Source organism: Gopherus flavomarginatus, chromosome 1, assembly GCF_025201925.1.
Source record: "Gopherus flavomarginatus isolate rGopFla2 chromosome 1, rGopFla2.mat.asm, whole genome shotgun sequence".
NCBI lineage: Eukaryota > Metazoa > Chordata > Testudines > Testudinidae > Gopherus > Gopherus flavomarginatus.
In genome coordinates, this window is record NC_066617.1 from 259,273,492 (window position 1) to 259,291,060 (window position 17,569).

The window sequence follows — 17,569 nt, forward strand, 5'->3', positions numbered from 1 at the left end:
TTAAAAGCTAAATTTATACTTGTCAGATGAACAAAGTACATGGTAGTGATACATTAACTTATTTTGCTTTGGCTCAAATGAGGCAAGGTCATCAATTGGCAATCTGGGCCAAAGCAAGGGCCAGACTACCTGGGCAATTGTGACTTGAGGAATCACTTCACTTATGTCTGATTTAGACTATTCCTGTTCTAGGGGCTGATTCAGCAAATCTTTACTCAAGTAATCCTAGCAAAGTCCAGGGGATGGGCTGGGGGGATGCTTTGCAAGTACTTACTGTGGTATATGGCCAAATCCTGCCCAACTTTATTTATGTAAGTGTCTCTGCTCCCTGAAACAGTAGCTGCATTTCTCCCTAGCAATAGGGACATTTCAGTGAGTAGGGAAAGTGATTCATTTATTTTTAATACACAATCAGTAAAAATGTTAGTCTCTTAAGATCAGCTTAAGGAACAGTGCTGTACAAATTCAAACTGATTGTTTTCAAAGTGAAGTAGCCACATGTCTACTACAATAATCCTCAATCCTGTCTTTGGAAAGAGATTGGACAATAGTGGATTTTGTTTGAGGGATGAACTACAGATAAATATTTACAGTATTAGCGTAACACAATACAGGCCGACCTTGCTGAAGCCAGTCCAATTACTGCATCCAAGTGGTCTTTAATTGCAGTTATGATTTGGTGCTGTAGGGTCTTTTTTATTCAGTTTTTTGTTTGAACCACATTATATATCTTGAAGTCTTTGTGAAAATAAATGGTTCCCAGTTACTTACATTAGTTGGCCACACTCCAAAAATACCTGTCAGAAACCAAGTCCCTTTGTAGTCATGGGCAATAAAGTTTCCTCCTGCCAGCTGCCCAGCCACAGGCTCTTGGTGATGTCCGCAATACTGTCTGTTCGTAAGACTTGTATTGAGTATTTGTTCACATTCCCTTTCAGGAAGGTAGGAGACCTGCAACTCAACTAGTGAGCCTCTTACCTCGCTTTCTTCCAGTTTCCAGCCACTGACAGTACCTGCCAACTGTGGAATCAAAATATGTTCTGCAAAGTCTTTGTCAGGAAGACATATAGGATGGTGGTAGTTGTTGCACTCAATGTGCTCTCCGAGTTGTAGCAATGCAAGGTTATTCTCACCAGTAGCTTCATCGTACCGCAGATGTATGTGTTTCTCATTCACACCTACTACCTGTCCAGCTCCGTGCATCCTGTTGTTCCCTGTGAAGTTATGACATGTTCACTGCTCTTAGAAATAGGTTTAGCATCTGTCCCCAAAGGTGAATACAAATTAATTGCTATAGTTATGAGAGCTATTCTGCCAACCTAGCTACCACCATTACTGTGAAATAAGGGTCTGATAAAGATAAAAACCAGTAATAGGTGTTGATTTTACAGCAATTAAGCATATCAGATTGTGGTTATACAAATTTTGAAGATACTTTTTAACTCTTCAAGAGCATATAGGTGTGAGTGAATAGGAAGAAGCTATAATTTCAGGAATGACAATGTAAAATACGCAAGAAAAATGGGAGTGAATGAACATTGCCACTTGTTCCCTATGAGTAAAATATTTTAAATGCAGACATTTTGTTTCCTGGGATAGGATAGAATGTTCTGAAATGGCAATTTTTATGTGTGAACTCTTTAAAGTACATTTTGACAACACAAAAATGTAGATTGACAATAGCGGGGGCAGGGGGAAGCTTGATCACTTACCAGTCCTAACCCTGATACCAGAATGATTGTGCAGAAGGGCACATTCAGCTGTAGTCAACACAAAGTTGCTCTTCAAAAGAACACCGCCACAGAATCCCTTTCCTTCCGAATTTAGCAACAGGACCTATAAAACAAAAACCAGTAAATTCTGCTGTCTTTAACTTTGTACAGAGCCATCCTTAGGATTGGTGCAGCCCTGCGCCGTATTATTAAACTGGCACCCTTATGCCTGACAGCAGCTGGGGAGGAGGAGCGGGGGGACAAGGCCCCAAAGGATACTGAGATGCCCAGCCCACCTAATGGTGGCAGAGAGTTAAATTTCCTCACAGACACCCGTACCCTTTCCTTCACACAGATGCATTCAGCTCTGTGAATACGGTGCCTGCCTAAGGAGACAACAGCGCGTGTTGGGTGTGCGGGAGCCGACCTGCTCTTACCTGATGTCGTGGGCAGTTGGTTGACGCTGCCACTTGGGAAGGCTAGCTCCCCAGCCCACCTGCTCTGCCCCAAGTCCTGCCCTCTCCCCACTGTCTCCCTCCTCTCTTCCCTCCCCCACCCTGCTCACCTGCTTCCAGCCAAATCCATGAAGCAAATGACATTTGGGGGACAAAAACAAAAAACACTCTTCTGCAATTTCTTTCTAAAGAAAATGGAGCATGTTTTCCACTGCATGCCAAATGGTGAAGACTGGACATGCAGAAGGTATCTAATTAAAAAACTAAACTTGGGAATAAAAAATGTCAGTCACAGGTCTTTTTTCTTTGCTGTGCTCTGAAGTTTGTCAGAGATTTATTTTCAACTCTTCTGTATTTTACATTTTTTCAATCAGCATTTCTAAGCTGATTTTATATTTTAAATGTACTCAAGCCTTTATAAAATAATAATTTCAGATTACTACATACTTAACTCACTGAAACAAAGACATTTTAAATTAATCAGTCACAGAAGTTTAGTGTGTTTATAACAATGTTAATTGCCTTTAGAAAAAGGGAACACTAATTTACTTTGTGTGATCTCCATAACAGTAGACATGTTTATGAAATTTCACCAACTTTAAAAAAATATGTTTCTAAAGATTTTAGGCATAAGAAAAGATTTTATATCTTACGAGGTACTGATTTTGTTAGAGGGTTCTCTTAAAACTAGTTCATCAGATAGTCAGAAGTAAAAGAGAAACTCTTTGTCCAGCTATCGAAGGAAAGGGGTGTTGTCCCTTTAAGGGCAAGGGGGTGCAGTGAAGGTAGAAAGAGATAGAAAGGACAGGAAGATTTTGGAAGCAAGGTTTTTTTAACTATAGTAATTAAAATGTGTATTTTAGATAAGGGTGGTCTTTTGAAGGATGTATTTAAAAAACTATATGTCTGAAGAGCCAAGCATTTAAGGCTAAAGATGATTATGCATCTAAAAATCTGTGCAAGGATTTTTTAGAGATGTGATTTTATAATCTTCACCAGCTCACTAATGAAATATTTTTAAGGCAAATTTTAAACTAAGGTCCTGTAGACTAACATGTTCTCAGTAAATATTACAGTAATGCACAACTGTTCGTTTGTCACTAAATTCAGAAACTGACAGGGCTTGGCTGCACTCGAAACTCCAAAGCGCTGCTGTGGGAGCACTCCCGCGGCAGCACTTTGAAGTGCGAGTGTGGTCACAGTGCTGGGAGAGAGCTCTCCTAGGGCTGCAGGTACTCCACCTCCCCAAGGGGATTAGCTTACAGCGCTGGGGCACTGTTTACACTGGCGCTTTACAGCGTAGTAACTTGCTGTGCTCGGGGTGTTTTTTCACACCCTTGAGCGAGAAAGTTGCAGCGCTGTAAAGCGCCAGTGTAGCCAAGGCCACAGTATATACCTGGGGATTGGCAAATGCCTGTTAAATGGCTTCATTACCACTTCAATGGTTCTGTAACAGTTTCAATGTTGTGCTAATGGGTCTGGCAGGCTTCTCACTTTTAAGTTACTAGATCACCTCAGGAGTCAGAGTATGGCTACACTTACAGTTGTACAGTGCTGGGAGTTACAGCTGTCTTCGTACAGCTGTGTAGGGAAAGCGCTGCAGTGTGGCCGCACTAACAGCTACCAGCGCTGCAGTGTGGCCGTATTTGCAGCGCTGTTGGGAGTGGTGCATTATGGGCAGCTATCCAGCGTTCAAGTGGCTGCAATGTGCTTTTCAAAACGGGAGTGGGGGAGACAGAGAGAGTGGATTTTTGGAGCTGACACTGTTCTCAGCTCCCTGCCTTGCAAGTTCTAAGGACTGGAAGATACACAGCACCTACCTTCAATCATTTTAAAAGTTTTGACCCCTTCCCCCATCCCTCTCTTATTCACTAAATGCAAATTATGCACTCCTAAATAGCCTTCAGACCACATAAGCAGCTGCTCAACAAGGACTCCCTCCTCCCCCTCTGCCAGTGTGACTTCTCTCTTAAAGCAAACAGCTGTGAACCTTCCAAAGCAATTCCCCTGCCTGCCTCCGCTCACTCACTGGAGCAAACAGCAGCTGTTTGTGTTTTTTAGATGGGGAGCTTGGAGTTCAGCCATTCTTCTGGTATGTTGTGAGCAGGCATTCTAGGGTACCTCCTAATACCCTGGAGGCCAATAACAGCGCTTTTGGTGGCCACACTTGACAAGCAGCGCTGCATTCATTACACCCCAAGCAGACCAGGTGTACAGCCAGCACTGCAGGCAGGGAGTTGCAGCCCTGGATGTGCCTTGCAGGTGTGGACAGTCACTAAATTGCAGCGCTGTAAACCCACCACCAGCGCTGCAACTCTCCAGTGTAGCCAAGCCCAGAGGCCTTGGCTACACTTGCAGGTCTGCAGCGCTGTGAGTTACAGCTGTCTTCGTACAGCTGTGTAGGGAAAGGGCTGAAGTGTGGCCACACTGACAGCTACCAAGCGCTGAAGTGTGGCCGCATTTGCAGCGCTGTTGGGAATGGTGCATTATGGGCAGCTATCCTAGCGTTCAAGTGGCTGTAATGTGCTTTTCAAAAGAGGTGGGTGGGGTGGAGTGTGACGGAGCGTGGGGGAAACAGAGAGAGTGGATTTTTGGAGCTGTCAGCTCCCTGCCTTGCAAGTTCTAAGGACTGGAAGATACACATCACCAACCTTCAATCATTTTAAACGTTTCGAGCCCTTCCCCCACCCCTCTCTTATTCACTAAATGCAAATTATGCACTCCTAAATAGCCTTCAGACCAGATAAGCAGCTGCTCCAAAACGGACTCCCCACTCCCCGCCGTGTTGCTTCTTTCCTCAAGCAAACACTAGCTGTGAACATTCTAAAAGAATCCCTCTGCCTGCCTCTGCTCAAGCAAACGAGCTGTGTTTGTTTTTTAGATAAGCAGCTCCAGGAGCCCGGAGTTCACAACAAAACAGCAGAGTGGCTGAACAGGCATTCTGGGATACCTCTGAATACCTCGGAGGCCAATTACAGCGCTTTTGGTGGCCACACTTGCGGAGCAGCGCTGCATCACCAGCGCTGCACTTGTTATATCTGAGGCAGAGCAGGAGTACAGCCAGCACTGCAGCCAGGGAGATGCACCGCTGTATGTGCCTTGCAAGTGTAGTCGGTGAGTAAGTTGCAGCACTGTAAACCCACCGCCAGCGCTGCAACTCTCCAGTGTAGCGAAGCCCTAAGACCCAGTGGTGCCCCACGCAGCTGTGTATGCTGCATATGCCTAAGGACAGCCCTGGATTTGTAGTATGATAGAATAAGAGCAAAATATTGAATTGTTGTAAGCAGCTAAGATTTGTAATTTAATTATCTTTCAAATGAAATGTCCACATTCTGCCCTGTTAGCCCCGGGGATAATATTCCTATTTAAGCATGCAGAAAACCTCCCACTGATTTAAATGGGAGTAGGTAGAGCCTATCAACAGCTGCAGTTGCAAAGAAATCAAATAGGATTGTAGTAGTGAAGGGAGAAGAAGGTAGCACTAAATATCTAATAATATACTATGTATTATGAAACTGACAGTTCAGAAGGGGCTCCCCTTAAATAAGCACTGAGTCATAGGACTTTCAAATTATATTGAAAAAATGGTAGGATCCTGCTATATTGATACTTGATGCACTGGTAAGTTTTCTAATAGGGCATAGGTAAGTGCAAGGAATGAGATGCTCCAAGCATAATTTATAAATTGTGACATTTAAATACAGTAAGTTATTTTTATTTTTCAAGGAGGTTGACCACAACAGTTTGTAATAATGGGTCTTGCTGTCCTCTACTATCTTTCACCTCTTCGCTTCTACTTATCTGACCTCTTTTTTAGTTAAACCTTAAAAAAAATGTTTTAAGTACTCAAAGATAAGAAGTGTGTTGCATCTGAGTACACAGCTTTACTATAGACTTTTCTACAATAACAGTATTTCCAAAGATCTCTATAAATACCTGCCAAGGGAATCCTCTGTGGCAAGTAGTCTTAAATTCCTTCAGCCTCTTTATTTTAATGTCATCAAGTCTGCCACATGCACACTGATCTAGTAATGGTTAAAAGAAAAAGATGCACACAATTTTTGTGGCGATGTTTGAAGATAACCACTATCTTGAACATATTGTGGTGTTCCCATTTTAACGCTTTAAGATCACTGGTTCTTCCCCTCCCCTGCCACCCCTGCAAAATGGAGGGCCAGATCCTCAGTTTCTAGTAGCTTGCTAATGACTTTGGAAGATCAATGGTTTATTTATTGTTTGCTTCTTTCATAATTTTCCATTGCAATAAGTGCTTGATATTTATATCAAACAAAATCCAACCCTTTGAAACTTTGAGCTCTTGGGGGTAGGTACCCTGTTTCACTATTTGGCTGGACAAAATAATACTCTCTCATTGTTATGGTCAAAGCAATTCAAAACAGTAATTATGAATATACTACCATCTCCTGCTGGCAGGTACAGTTTTGGAGAAAAGGTGGCTCCTCTACTACAAGATTTAAATCAGTAACACCACTGCCAACTAGTGAACATTTGCAATATGTTGCACCAGGTGCTTCCCCTACTCTGTCAAATATTTAACTGCCTGATAAGAGGCAGGGATTGGGCTTATATATACTGAATTGGAGAGCCAGTGAAACATCAGCCTTGCTCCCAAACAGACTCCAGCCATCTTCTGGATTGGGGGAGTATAAGTCCCTTTCATAAGCAGTGTGGCCCTGCTCTTCTAGCCTTCACAGGGAGGCCCAACATGAGACCTTCTCCAGTTGGAAAAGTGACGACGTGCCCTAAAAGGACCCCCATCCTTTCCAACCACTAAGTCAGATTATTCATGGCTTCCAAAGAGCAAGCAGGTGCTGTGCAGGCCCCATCCCCCCAGTCCCTCCAGCCTCACAAAGTACCGCTGCTATAATCACTACAGAACTGTCTTACCTTGCCTCTTGCTTTCCCAGTGCTTGTCTGCTTATGAAATAATTTGCCAGTTGTGCCAAAGTGTGTTGTTTCTGAAGTATAGCTATAAATGTCAGTTAGGAGCTATGCTGAGGGCAACATCAAATCTGTGATTCACCAGCCCTCAGACAGATAGGTCTAGAGGCTACTGGGTGTGACGCGTTACCATTGGGGAGAGGAGAGGAGAGGAGAGGGATGGAAGTAGGACTAGAGTGACCATATTTCCCAAAGGGAAAATGGGACACCACATGGGGCTTTCCCAAGCCATCTCTCCCACCCCAACCCCCCTCCCATGTGGGGCTGGCTGAAGACGCCTGGCATCACTGCAGTTGTGCATGGCTGGTGTTGCCATTTGCCCCCCACACACACCAACAGTCCTCTGTACCTCAGGCATTTGTCCCATTTGCTTTTGCCAAGTGACGATCAGTTGGCAAGAGCAAGTGGGACAAATGCCCAGTTTCATCAAAACAAAATATCTGAGACAGGGTTTAAAAGGGAATTGTCCAGGGTATAAGGTCACCCTAAATAAGAGGAATCAAAGGGCTATTTGATACTGAGCAGTGAGAGTGTGCCAGCTGGAAGGGAGAAAAAAGTGCCCTACCTGCCAAGGAGCAGTGCCTCCTAAAATCTTGGTGCCAGACCATAACCTCATTGATACATGTGTAGAGGGGCCTCCACACATGGGAAGGGAGCTCAGCTGTCTTTGAGGCACCGTCCCTTCCCCCATCTGGCCAACTAATGTAGGAAGATCAGGGCTGCTCTCACACCTATTCACTGCATAGGCATGTGCTACCCTCACTGCAGCAGGGAGAGCTGATCTCATGGCAGCAACCACAAAAAAAAGACACAGGCAAAATAAAAACAATAGGCCTGATTCTCCTATCACACCTGTTTTAAAGACATAACTCAATTGACTTCAGAGGAGATACTCTTTAGACTGGAAGTGTTTGGAAAATCTGGGCCAGTGAATGAATTTTAGGATTTGCTTTGCTCTGAAGCTGGGTTTGCGCAACCTTGTAGTTATTTTTTCTCTGGAAATTCATCATCACTGGAGCCCTCAGGACACCTCCTTTTGGTTCATTTTAATGGTCTCAGTGCACTCATAGCAGTTCATATTGATGCCGTTCCCCCAGCCTGCCTACCCTGGGACTAAGCATGCTCTCTTCTGACTTCTTTTTTATACTTACCTCTTGGAATGCATGATTTTTTATCTTCCCCAAGTTCATAGCCTTTTGCACATGCGCAGTGGTAGGACTCAGATCCTGGATAGCAGAAGTGTTGACATCCCTCTCTAGTTTTGTGTTGACACTCATTTTTAGCTAAAGAGAACAACAAAAGCAAAGCACTAAGAAACAATTGAGCAATAAACTGGGATTTTCTTGCACACTATGGGTCCTGTTTTGCTAAGCAATGACATTTGCTCACTTTTCCATGCTCTTCTGAGCTCATAATTTAAACAATTCTTGCTACTCCCTCTTTTTAACTTGTTGGAGAGGTACTGAGCCACAGCAACTCCCATGAAGTCATTGTAAAGTGAATTGCTCCCTACCCCACTGGATCAGGCAGGATGTATTTCAGGATTGTGTTTGTAGGTCGTACTAGCTAAAGTAACACTAGCTCTTCTCTGCATGGAAAATGCCATGACACATATTTGCATGTATTTGCACTGAGTGCCAGGTGTCTTTGAAAGAAGAGAATGGTTGTACTTTTTATGGAGACAGGAGCTGCTTAAAAAATAAAGGACTTAAACGCTGTTCTTTCTGGGCTCTTTTTATGCTCATGCCAAGAAATTTTAAACTTAATAGCAACTAATGTAAAAGAACAGAAAATAAAAGAAGCACTTTTTGCCTTTGAAAAGTGCCACTCTCTTCAGTTCCCATAGCTGGGCAAACACTTGAGGCTTGCTGTGGCACTAAATAATATTAAAAATAATAGGCATATCCCCAGGACTGGACATTTGGTACCTGGCACAGCTCAGGGATGAGGAGGCACCAAAGCTGCCTTTAAGCTGTTTTTGCAGCTCTGTGAGGCTTGGGGCTGTGCAGATCCAGTGGCAAGGGATGAGCTAAGTTATGCCAGTCAGGGCTGGTACAACCATTAGGCAAACTAGGTGGCTGCCTAGGGCTCCAAGATTTGAGGGTGCCAAAAAGCGGTGTCCAAAATGTCTGCGGCTTTGATCAGCTCCGGCCAGCTGGCCGGGAAGTGATGTCATTCCTTCTGCAGCCGCTGGGGGCGTTGCGCTGCTCCCTGCTGCTCTGGCTCTTCCCCAGGGCCCCCGCCCCTGCTCAGCCCCGCCCGACCCTCACTCCCCTGAGCTCTGCAGCAGGGCGGGGCCTGCACTCATCAGCAGGGGGAAGTGCAGAGACCCAGCCCCAGCCGCGCCACTGGTGAGTGCTCGGGGGTGGTTCCTCCCTGCCCTCAAAGCCAGATGCGTGCCTCACCACAGAAGCCTGGGGTGCCCCCCAAGGATCCTCCCCTAGCAGAAACCTGGGGTACCACACCCCCTCCCAGGACCCTCTCCCCACAGGGGAGGGTGGGCGGCTGTGTGGGGCCCCAGAATATATAGGGACAGCCCCAGTACCCGCCACCCTGTCCGCAGCCAGCCCCTTCTGCACCCTCTGCCCTGCCCCCAGGCAGCCCCACACCCCCTGTCTCCAGCCAGCCCCTGCTGCACCCCCTGCCTTGCCTCCAGCCAGCCCTGCTGCAGCCCCTGCCCTGCCTCCAGCCAGCCCCACACCCCGTCTCCAGTCAACTCCTGCCACACGCCCTTGCCCGCAGCCAGCCCCACACCCCGTCTCCAGTCAATCCCTGCTGCACCCCCCTGCCCTGCCCGCAGCCAGCCCCGTGCCCCCGCACTCCCTGCCCTGCACCTCCTGTCCACAGCAAGCCCCGCACTCCCCGTCTCCAGCCAACCTCTGCCACACACCCCTGCCCAAAGCCAGCCAGCCCCACACCCTGTCAGGTTATTCTTTTATTTTCATTAAATATGTAGACTAATGAAATTAATAAAATTTCAAGCCGAACATATATTAATTCTAACGAACAATGCCATATTATGCAGTATTCATTTTTGAGAGTTTATAATCGATGCTCTGGGAGGAGGGGTGGGGGGTGCAAGGTGGAAGTTTTGCCTAGGGCGCAAAGTATCCTTGCACTGGCCCTGGTGCCAGTGGAAATGGTCCTCAAGGAGACGTTCCATGGTTGGGGACTGCCAGAGCTAAAGGTGACTGTGGCCATTGCCCATTCGTGGCTGGTCACCTGGCCCCTCCCCTTCTGCCTGAGGCTCTACCCCTTTCCTCTCTCCTTGTGCCCCCCCCAAAGCCCAGAGCACCCCCACCATGGCCTCTGCCCCCAGTGCTGGGTGGCACAGCAGCAGCTCCCCCAGCCCTGGAGCACCTTGCAGTGTAGCAGCAGCACTCTCAGCCCCGGAGTGCCAGGCAGCATGGTCCAAGCACCAGGTGGGCAGCACAGCACCAGCCGCCCTTAGTCCCCACAATAGGCTGCCCAGCCCTGGTCAGCCTGGGCCAAGGCAGAACATCAGGCACTGCAGGAGGGGTCTCCTAGAGGCGGAGCATGGCGGGGCCACACCAGGCTGTTTGGGAAGGCACAACCTCCCCTAACCTATGATACCCACTGCCCCTTTTCCCAGCTACACCACCTATGCCAGAGGGGCTAAATTGCCGCACAGCACCCAGAGATTCCTCCATACCAGGGCAAATCTTCAAATAATCAGCTGCACCGGTTTTAAGGTTGATGAAGTAGCTCTAAGGAGCAGATTCAAGGACCTGGCGCAATGTGTTTGTAAGTACTATGACTTTTTCTATCCTTGTCTAGTTGAATTAATATCCATTCACATTCTAAAGTAGACCAGAAAAACATTTAAGCTCTGTTATCAGTCAGTTTGTCAGTGTAAAGGACTTTCTATAATAGGGAATTCTAAAAAAAGTAGTCAGCTCCATGTGAGTGAGACTGCCTGTGTCCTCCAATTTGTTATGTAAATAAAACAGTAAATAGTAACAACTGACTATAAAGTATGTGCTCAAGTTCTGAGCAATTTGCTCAAAAGCGCTTGTAAAATGCAGAGTAGACCTAAGAAGAGCACAAGTATTATTTACGTTATCTTTATGCATCAAAAAGCTGAATATCTGATGTGGAAAATGGAGGTCTGAGTCTGAATCCCAACAAAATACTTTCTAAAGAGTTAGATCTGCGTAACTGATTAGCCTGTTCACACTGGAAGAGACCTTGGCACCCAGAAAATTTCAACTTTAAATCTTTCTGTTTTTTCTTAGGGATAACATCAACATGGAGAAATTCACTTTTTAGGATAGACTTCCTTCGTCCCAGGGACTAGTACCTGAGGTCCTTACTCAATTCTTACGGTGGCAAACTCCCACTGAAGTCAGTGGATGTTTGCCTCAGTCAGAACGGAGTAAAACTGAGCTGTATTGCCCCCTCTAACAGAAAAACCCAAAGAAAAAGCATCCTGGGACCTATGGAGGAAACCTCCACAAAGTTCCCCCATCAAGTTTCCCCCAGATGGGCAGTAGTTTAGCTCCCATACTCACTCCATGGGTCCCTTGAGAGGGATCCACTACAGCAGGGTTGCCAAACATTTTCAAAAGTTGGACCATTTCTTAATGGATTGTCCTGTGGGGGCACCTGCTGACCTCTCATTCATGATGGTGGGGGCAATCTTCCCTGCTATTTGCAGTCAGTTTCCCTCTGACAACTACAGCAATTGCTTACCTGGAGAAGTAATATTAGGAACATATTTAAGGTAGTTTTAGATTCCAGATGCTGTTGCATTGAATAAACAAGGAATAGAGAGAGAGCACCATGTGACCAGCTAACAAGTGATCTGCAGACCACACTTTGAGAACCTTTGGATGATGAGCAGAGGGCCATCCACACAGAGGCCCTTTGCCCTGGCTCCAGGCTCTCAATCCTGCCTCCATTGTGGTTTCACTGGTGCCATGCTTTCTCATGCCCTTTGCTGCCTCCTCAGTCTCTCCAGGATAGAAGGAAGGTGACAGGGCACAGCAAAGTTAATGCAGCCACATGCTGCATTAACATTGTAGTGGATTTACCCCAGGTTGTTGGGAAGAGGGGATATGAATTGTTCATCTCATGTGTCACTGTAATGCATCCTCCGCTAGGAATCACATATTTTAACATAAAAACAAACAATATAGACTGCATGAGGTCCATATAGTTTCCACTGTAGCCTCTAGAGGAAATGTTGCCTTACCAAAATTACAGTTCGGCCCTTCATAGGCATCCGTGCAGGTGCAGGTGTAGCCACGAATGCTGTCCTGACACACACCATTGTGCTGGCATGGGTTTGAGGAGCACTGTCTGCCACCTGAATGAATGTTGCATCAGCAAGAGTTATAGGAATCATCAACAGGGACAAATGCCTATTAATGACAGAGCTTTCTTCCCAGCATGGAATCTTTTACCAGCACAGCTGTGTTGGTCACAAATCAGACTTCCTCACACCTCTGACTGACCCAGGTATGCTTGCAAAAGTCTGTAGTGTAGATCTGGTCTAAGACCCATGCTCTGGGAATGCCCTGCCAACATCACCCTGACATAAGATTGTGTGTGTCTCTGAAGCAGGCGGGGAGGGTGCACACAGGGCTGGCCCAACTACCCACTCATGCAGATACATCCTGGGTGCTGTGCAGAGTACTGCCTGCATCCCCTTGCTGCCATCCCTACATCTCTGGGGTTGGGGAGCTGGGCCCCTACAACAACTCTGGCTCCTCTTGACAGAATAAGGGCTCTTGCTGTTGCTCCTGGGGGGAAAGAAGAGGCCCCTTACCACTGCCATTCCAAGGTAGGCAACAAGGCAATGGTATAGGACGCTGCTAGGTGAGTGGAGCCACACAAGCTTCCATGTTGTGGAGTGCTCAGAGTCCCAGATTAATTTAGCCCAGTCTTGCACAGGGAAAACAAAAGAAATAGCCTATTTAATGTTATTGCATCTAGCCAAGTATTCTAACACTTTTTTTTTGATTTACAGTCTTGGCTGTTAATTATTTCTCAGATGGCTTGCTTTAATGACTCCACTTCTGCTCTTTTTTTGTGTACATCATCTTCTCCCACTTCACCAGATGCTTGCTAAACAGTAGTAGGATACTTAAAATAATGAGCAAGTTGAATAAACTACCTGAGAGTCTTTCAAATTCCATAATCCTAAGTATAATGATCCATTCATAAAATCATTCTAGAAAGAGAGATTGAACAGTCAACTTACTGAAATAGCCAGCCCAAAACTTCTTCTGAAAAAATTAAAAAGAAATCTTTTGTTACAACTCTTGGTTAATACCTGTTCCCACAAACACTTTGTCACAACATAAAATGTGCAAGAGAACAAAATCTTATAGTCTATGCTTAAAAGTTAAATAGTCACACAAACTTTGGTCCTTACTCAGGCAAACTTCCCACTGAATGCAATGAGACTTTTCCTTGAGTCAGGAGTACAGGATCAGAACCTATTGCTTTATTCCAAAATAAATATTTCTTATGAAAAAATATTAGGGAGGGAAGAAGAAATAGTGTGGTGTCTAAAATATCTGGACAATGATGTGACATTGCTCAGTTACAATACTTAACCCCATTGTCCTCAAGTCTGGCAGTGACCACCACTTGAAATCCTGCCCCTCTCCTCCCCACCCCCAACACCATCAGCCTGGGAAGGGAGCCCCAAGCTCTGTCACTGGAGCCCCAAATGGCAGAAGGTTCCGATGTGTGTGATTTGTTGTATATTGCACCATCAGTGACAGATGTTAATTTTTTTAACTATAAAATCTGTTTCAAAGAGTGTGTGAAAGAGTGGAGTTCTCCCAGTGTGTGTGTGTTTTTGTACATTTCAGGCTGAGTTTCCTGAAGCGCAGGCATAAAACATCCTAACATTTCAAACATCAGAACAGATGGAAAAAAATATAATTTAAAAAACATCTTATGATATTTATGCCAATTTCATGATTTATTTGGTCCCTCTCATGTTTGCTCTCCCAGAATTGGCAATACTGACTTTTGATTCTGCTAGTTAATTGGAGAGTTGAATAGGACTCTGAGGCTTTGGACCACTCCCCTTGACATTAACGGAGTTGGACCAAGCATTAAAATGCAGGGCTGCCAAGTATCACGCTCATAGGTGTTGGAACTAGAGGCTCTGGGGGTGTTGATGCACCCCATGGCTTGAAGTGGCTTCCATTCTATACAGGGTTTACAGTTTGGTTCAGTGGCTCTCAGTTCCCCACTACATGAATTGTTCCTGCCCCCCGGTCACATGTTTCACATGGCACTCAGGCCTCGATCCAGTCACTCAGACCCACTGGAATCTCATAGCAGGCAGTGAACTTTTCCATGCTGCTGTTCTTCCTGGCCACTGGTGTGTGTTGTGGTGCCTGCTAAGCAAGCCTCCTTTCTGCCACTTCCCCTGCTGGATCCCAGCCAGGAAAGATGCAGCGGGGAGCTGAGGTGTGGCGCTGTGTGTGTGTATATATATATATACACGTATATAACACTGCTTTTGGATTCACCCCCCAACATACACCCCAGCTGCACCAGCCTCCCAACATCACCAATCCCTCCCAAACTCCCCCTGAAGCCCTACTACCCATATTGCTGGCCTTGGCACCCCCTTCCCCAGCTGCTTCCCTCACTCTCCCTGCAGATAGGGCCCCTGGTAAGGTTCCCCTAAAAAGCACCATGCACTGCAGGGAGGTAGTGCACTACACAATGCTGTATTGGAGGCACCTGCCTGCTGCTCAGGAGAAGGGGCTCCCCTTGTAGATGCTGCTGATTGTCCCTGCCAGGGAGTCACCGCCTCTTTCTTGGCCCCCTCTCCTAACATCAATCCCTTATTGGAACACTGTAGCAAAAAAAAAAAAAATATGCAAAGCGGTGCAATGCAAGATGATTTCACATTGCAGAGAAATCTAGGCAATGCAGTTAGGTTGCAAAGCATCAAACATTGCCACAGTGTAGACAGTTTCTGACCAGTTAAGCAGCAGCAAGTTTTGCAATTTTTAGAAAAAAACAAATAAAAAATACCTACAGTGTCTTCACTGTCTTCAAATACTTCTCTTGCCTCTTCATATGTGCATCTCTCTTCTAGGCACTCTCTTTCCAAGTTGCCTTGAAAGAACTCCTCAATAATTAGGAAAGACCCACGCTTATGTCTCGAGATAACTTGATTCGCATTGTTGGCCGATAGAAAGACTAAAAAGTTGTATAACAAGACGCACTAAATAGGGTTACCAGATAGCACAGTGAAAAAACGGGACAGGGGATGGGGGGGTAATAGGCTCCTATATAAGAAAAAGTCCCAAGAAACAGGACTATCCCTTTAAAAACAGGACATCTGGTCACTCTAGCACTAATGTAAATATATAGACAGTTTTTGTTATCTACTTCTGTCTCCTTAAAATAGGTCAGGAAGCAGGCAGTTTTTAATATGAAGAGAAATATGAAGGAATTGCATCAATGTCAAAGTTGTAGAAGTGCATATACTGCACCAGCACTTCTTTCTTAGCCGAGATTGGACTGGGAAATCATGGAAATTTGTCCAGTGCTCAATCTGTAATGAAAAAGGTGCATTTTTTTTTTACTTTCATAACTGATGCAGCAAGCCCAGAGGTGCCAGGCCTCTGAACTGCCAAGCCTAGAGGTGCCAGGGCTCAGCCTTGGAAAGACCTGCCACAAATTAAGTACAGTTTTTGTTGTTATTTTCCATTGGGAAGTGCAGGATTTGAACCCTGTAGAATAGGAAGTTAGTTCAGCCTTGCCAATCCCCAGATCTCAGGGAGTCCACCAGAGGCAGGGCCATCCACATGGCAGTCCTGTATCCATATCCTGCCTCCATTGCTCCCTGCTCTGTCCTGGACTCCATGACAATCTGGTTCATCCAGAACCCTCTTCTTCAACTGGAGATCTGCAGTACAGACAGGGCGCATGGTAAAGTTAGTGCTGACTCCGTATTTAATATCCAGCAGAATTCTTCTTGGAGGAAGAATTAGGCATGTCCCTCTAGCAACCTCCTCTCTCACTCCGGCTTCATGCCACCTCTTCAAAGCAAATTGACAAACCTGTGGAAGGAGCTTCTACAGGGCAGGGAAGGGAGGAAAAATGTTACCGTAAAGGCAATACTCCTCACTTTAGAGGCCTTGGGAGAGGATCCATGGGTTTTGTTTTTTTAAAAATTCTTCTGCAGAGGTGGAGGGAACGATTTGTGCCTCAATTGTTATTTAAGGGCCCAGTCCTCCACTCCTTATTCAGACTGACTCTACTGAGAGTCTTCATCAATTATCAGGTTTGGAAGGGACCTCAGGAAGTCATCGAGTCCAACCCCGTACTCAAAGCAGGACCAATCCCAGACAGATTTTTTGCCTCAGATCCCTAAATGCCCCCTCAAGGACTGAACTCACCGTTTATATTGTTTTAAAAAATGAATTCCGTGATTTTTTTTTTAAAGAAAAAAGCTATCTAGTGCCACAATATATTTAAAAAAAAAGTCTCATTTTTCTTGCATGATTGATAGTGTATTTTTGCCATTAGTTTCATTTCTGGTGCATTTAAAATATCTTTTAAAAATCATATTGTGGTACATGATTGATGAACTTCAGTGAAAATCATTACTATTATTACTATGAGCGTAATGCATAAATGCAGAGCTTCTTTCTCCTTCTCCCATCCTTTCCCCAGCCATTTGAGATACTCTAGGCGTTAATGCAGAAAAGTGCATCCATGCAAATCACGTAAAAGCAATGTCTTTTGGCCTTCTACCATAAATTCAATTTTCATCAGAACGATGATTAGAAAGGCCAAGTGACAAGGCACTTTACCGCACATATGGGCACTCTTTATGGATGATAAGTACGGAGTACAGAGAAAGCATTGTACTGATGTTAATAGAATAACATACTGCGAAATAAAGCAAGGTTTTTGCATCAGTAACTGAATTGTAGTTTTTGCTAAAGTGCACAAGAGAAATGTGGGTGAAAATCAGGAACTGCCAGCTTCAGTGATAGCCTGTACTACAAAGTTAAAACAATAACAGGCAAATAATATTCTCGTATTCTCTTGTGAAGATCTTGTGTATTCTTTTAGGAAGATCACCACAAAACCAAATTAAAACAACAACAACAACAGAGCAAATGCCATACCTGTCTGTTCTGTCTGAAGGAAAAGGAGGACAAAAAGAAGAAAGCATATTGTCCAAAAGTGAGTTGCCATTTTGATCCACTGTAATAGTTAACTGTAGCTTGCCTGCATTCCTGCAGAGCTTTCAGGGAAGTTGAGAAATGTTCACGTTTAAAGTTCAGTAACTCTAAAATCAATGCCTGGGCTCAGCGTCAACAAATGACAACCTATAAGAGAAAAGGAAAAAAAAAAAAAAAGAAAAATTTAGTGGTACAACAATGCTCCCATTCCAGGAAAGAGGCAATCCCTTATCCTTTGGAC

General features: G+C 45.1%; 1 protein-coding gene across 1 annotated transcript; it reads right to left on the reverse strand.

The window, feature by feature from the left end:
* Positions 1-696: 696 nt before the first annotated feature.
* On the reverse strand, positions 697-17,341 carry PROZ (protein Z, vitamin K dependent plasma glycoprotein). The gene is made up of 8 exons (XM_050950454.1): positions 17,272-17,341; positions 15,165-15,328; positions 13,356-13,380; positions 12,345-12,458; positions 8,281-8,412; positions 6,104-6,192; positions 1,713-1,836; positions 697-1,214 (listed from the first exon to the last, which is right to left on the reverse strand). Exons 1-8 carry the CDS (start codon positions 17,339-17,341, stop codon positions 697-699), a joined length of 1,236 nt encoding a protein of 411 aa, XP_050806411.1.
* Between the last annotated feature and the right edge of the window lie 228 nt (positions 17,342-17,569).

Excerpts from the sequence above, each read along its gene's own strand:
- PROZ (XM_050950454.1), bottom strand. The coding sequence starts at position 17,341 with ATGGCAACTCACTTTTGGACAATATGCTTTCTTCTTTTTGTCCTCCTT. Across the intron at positions 15,329-17,271 it reads CCTTCAGACAGAACAGACAG|TCTTTCTATCGGCCAACAAT; the intron begins GTATGGCATTTG and ends ACAACTTTTTAG. Across the intron at positions 6,193-8,280 it reads AAAATCATGCATTCCAAGAG|ATCAGTGTGCATGTGGCAGA; the intron begins GTAAGTATAAAA and ends AACCATTACTAG.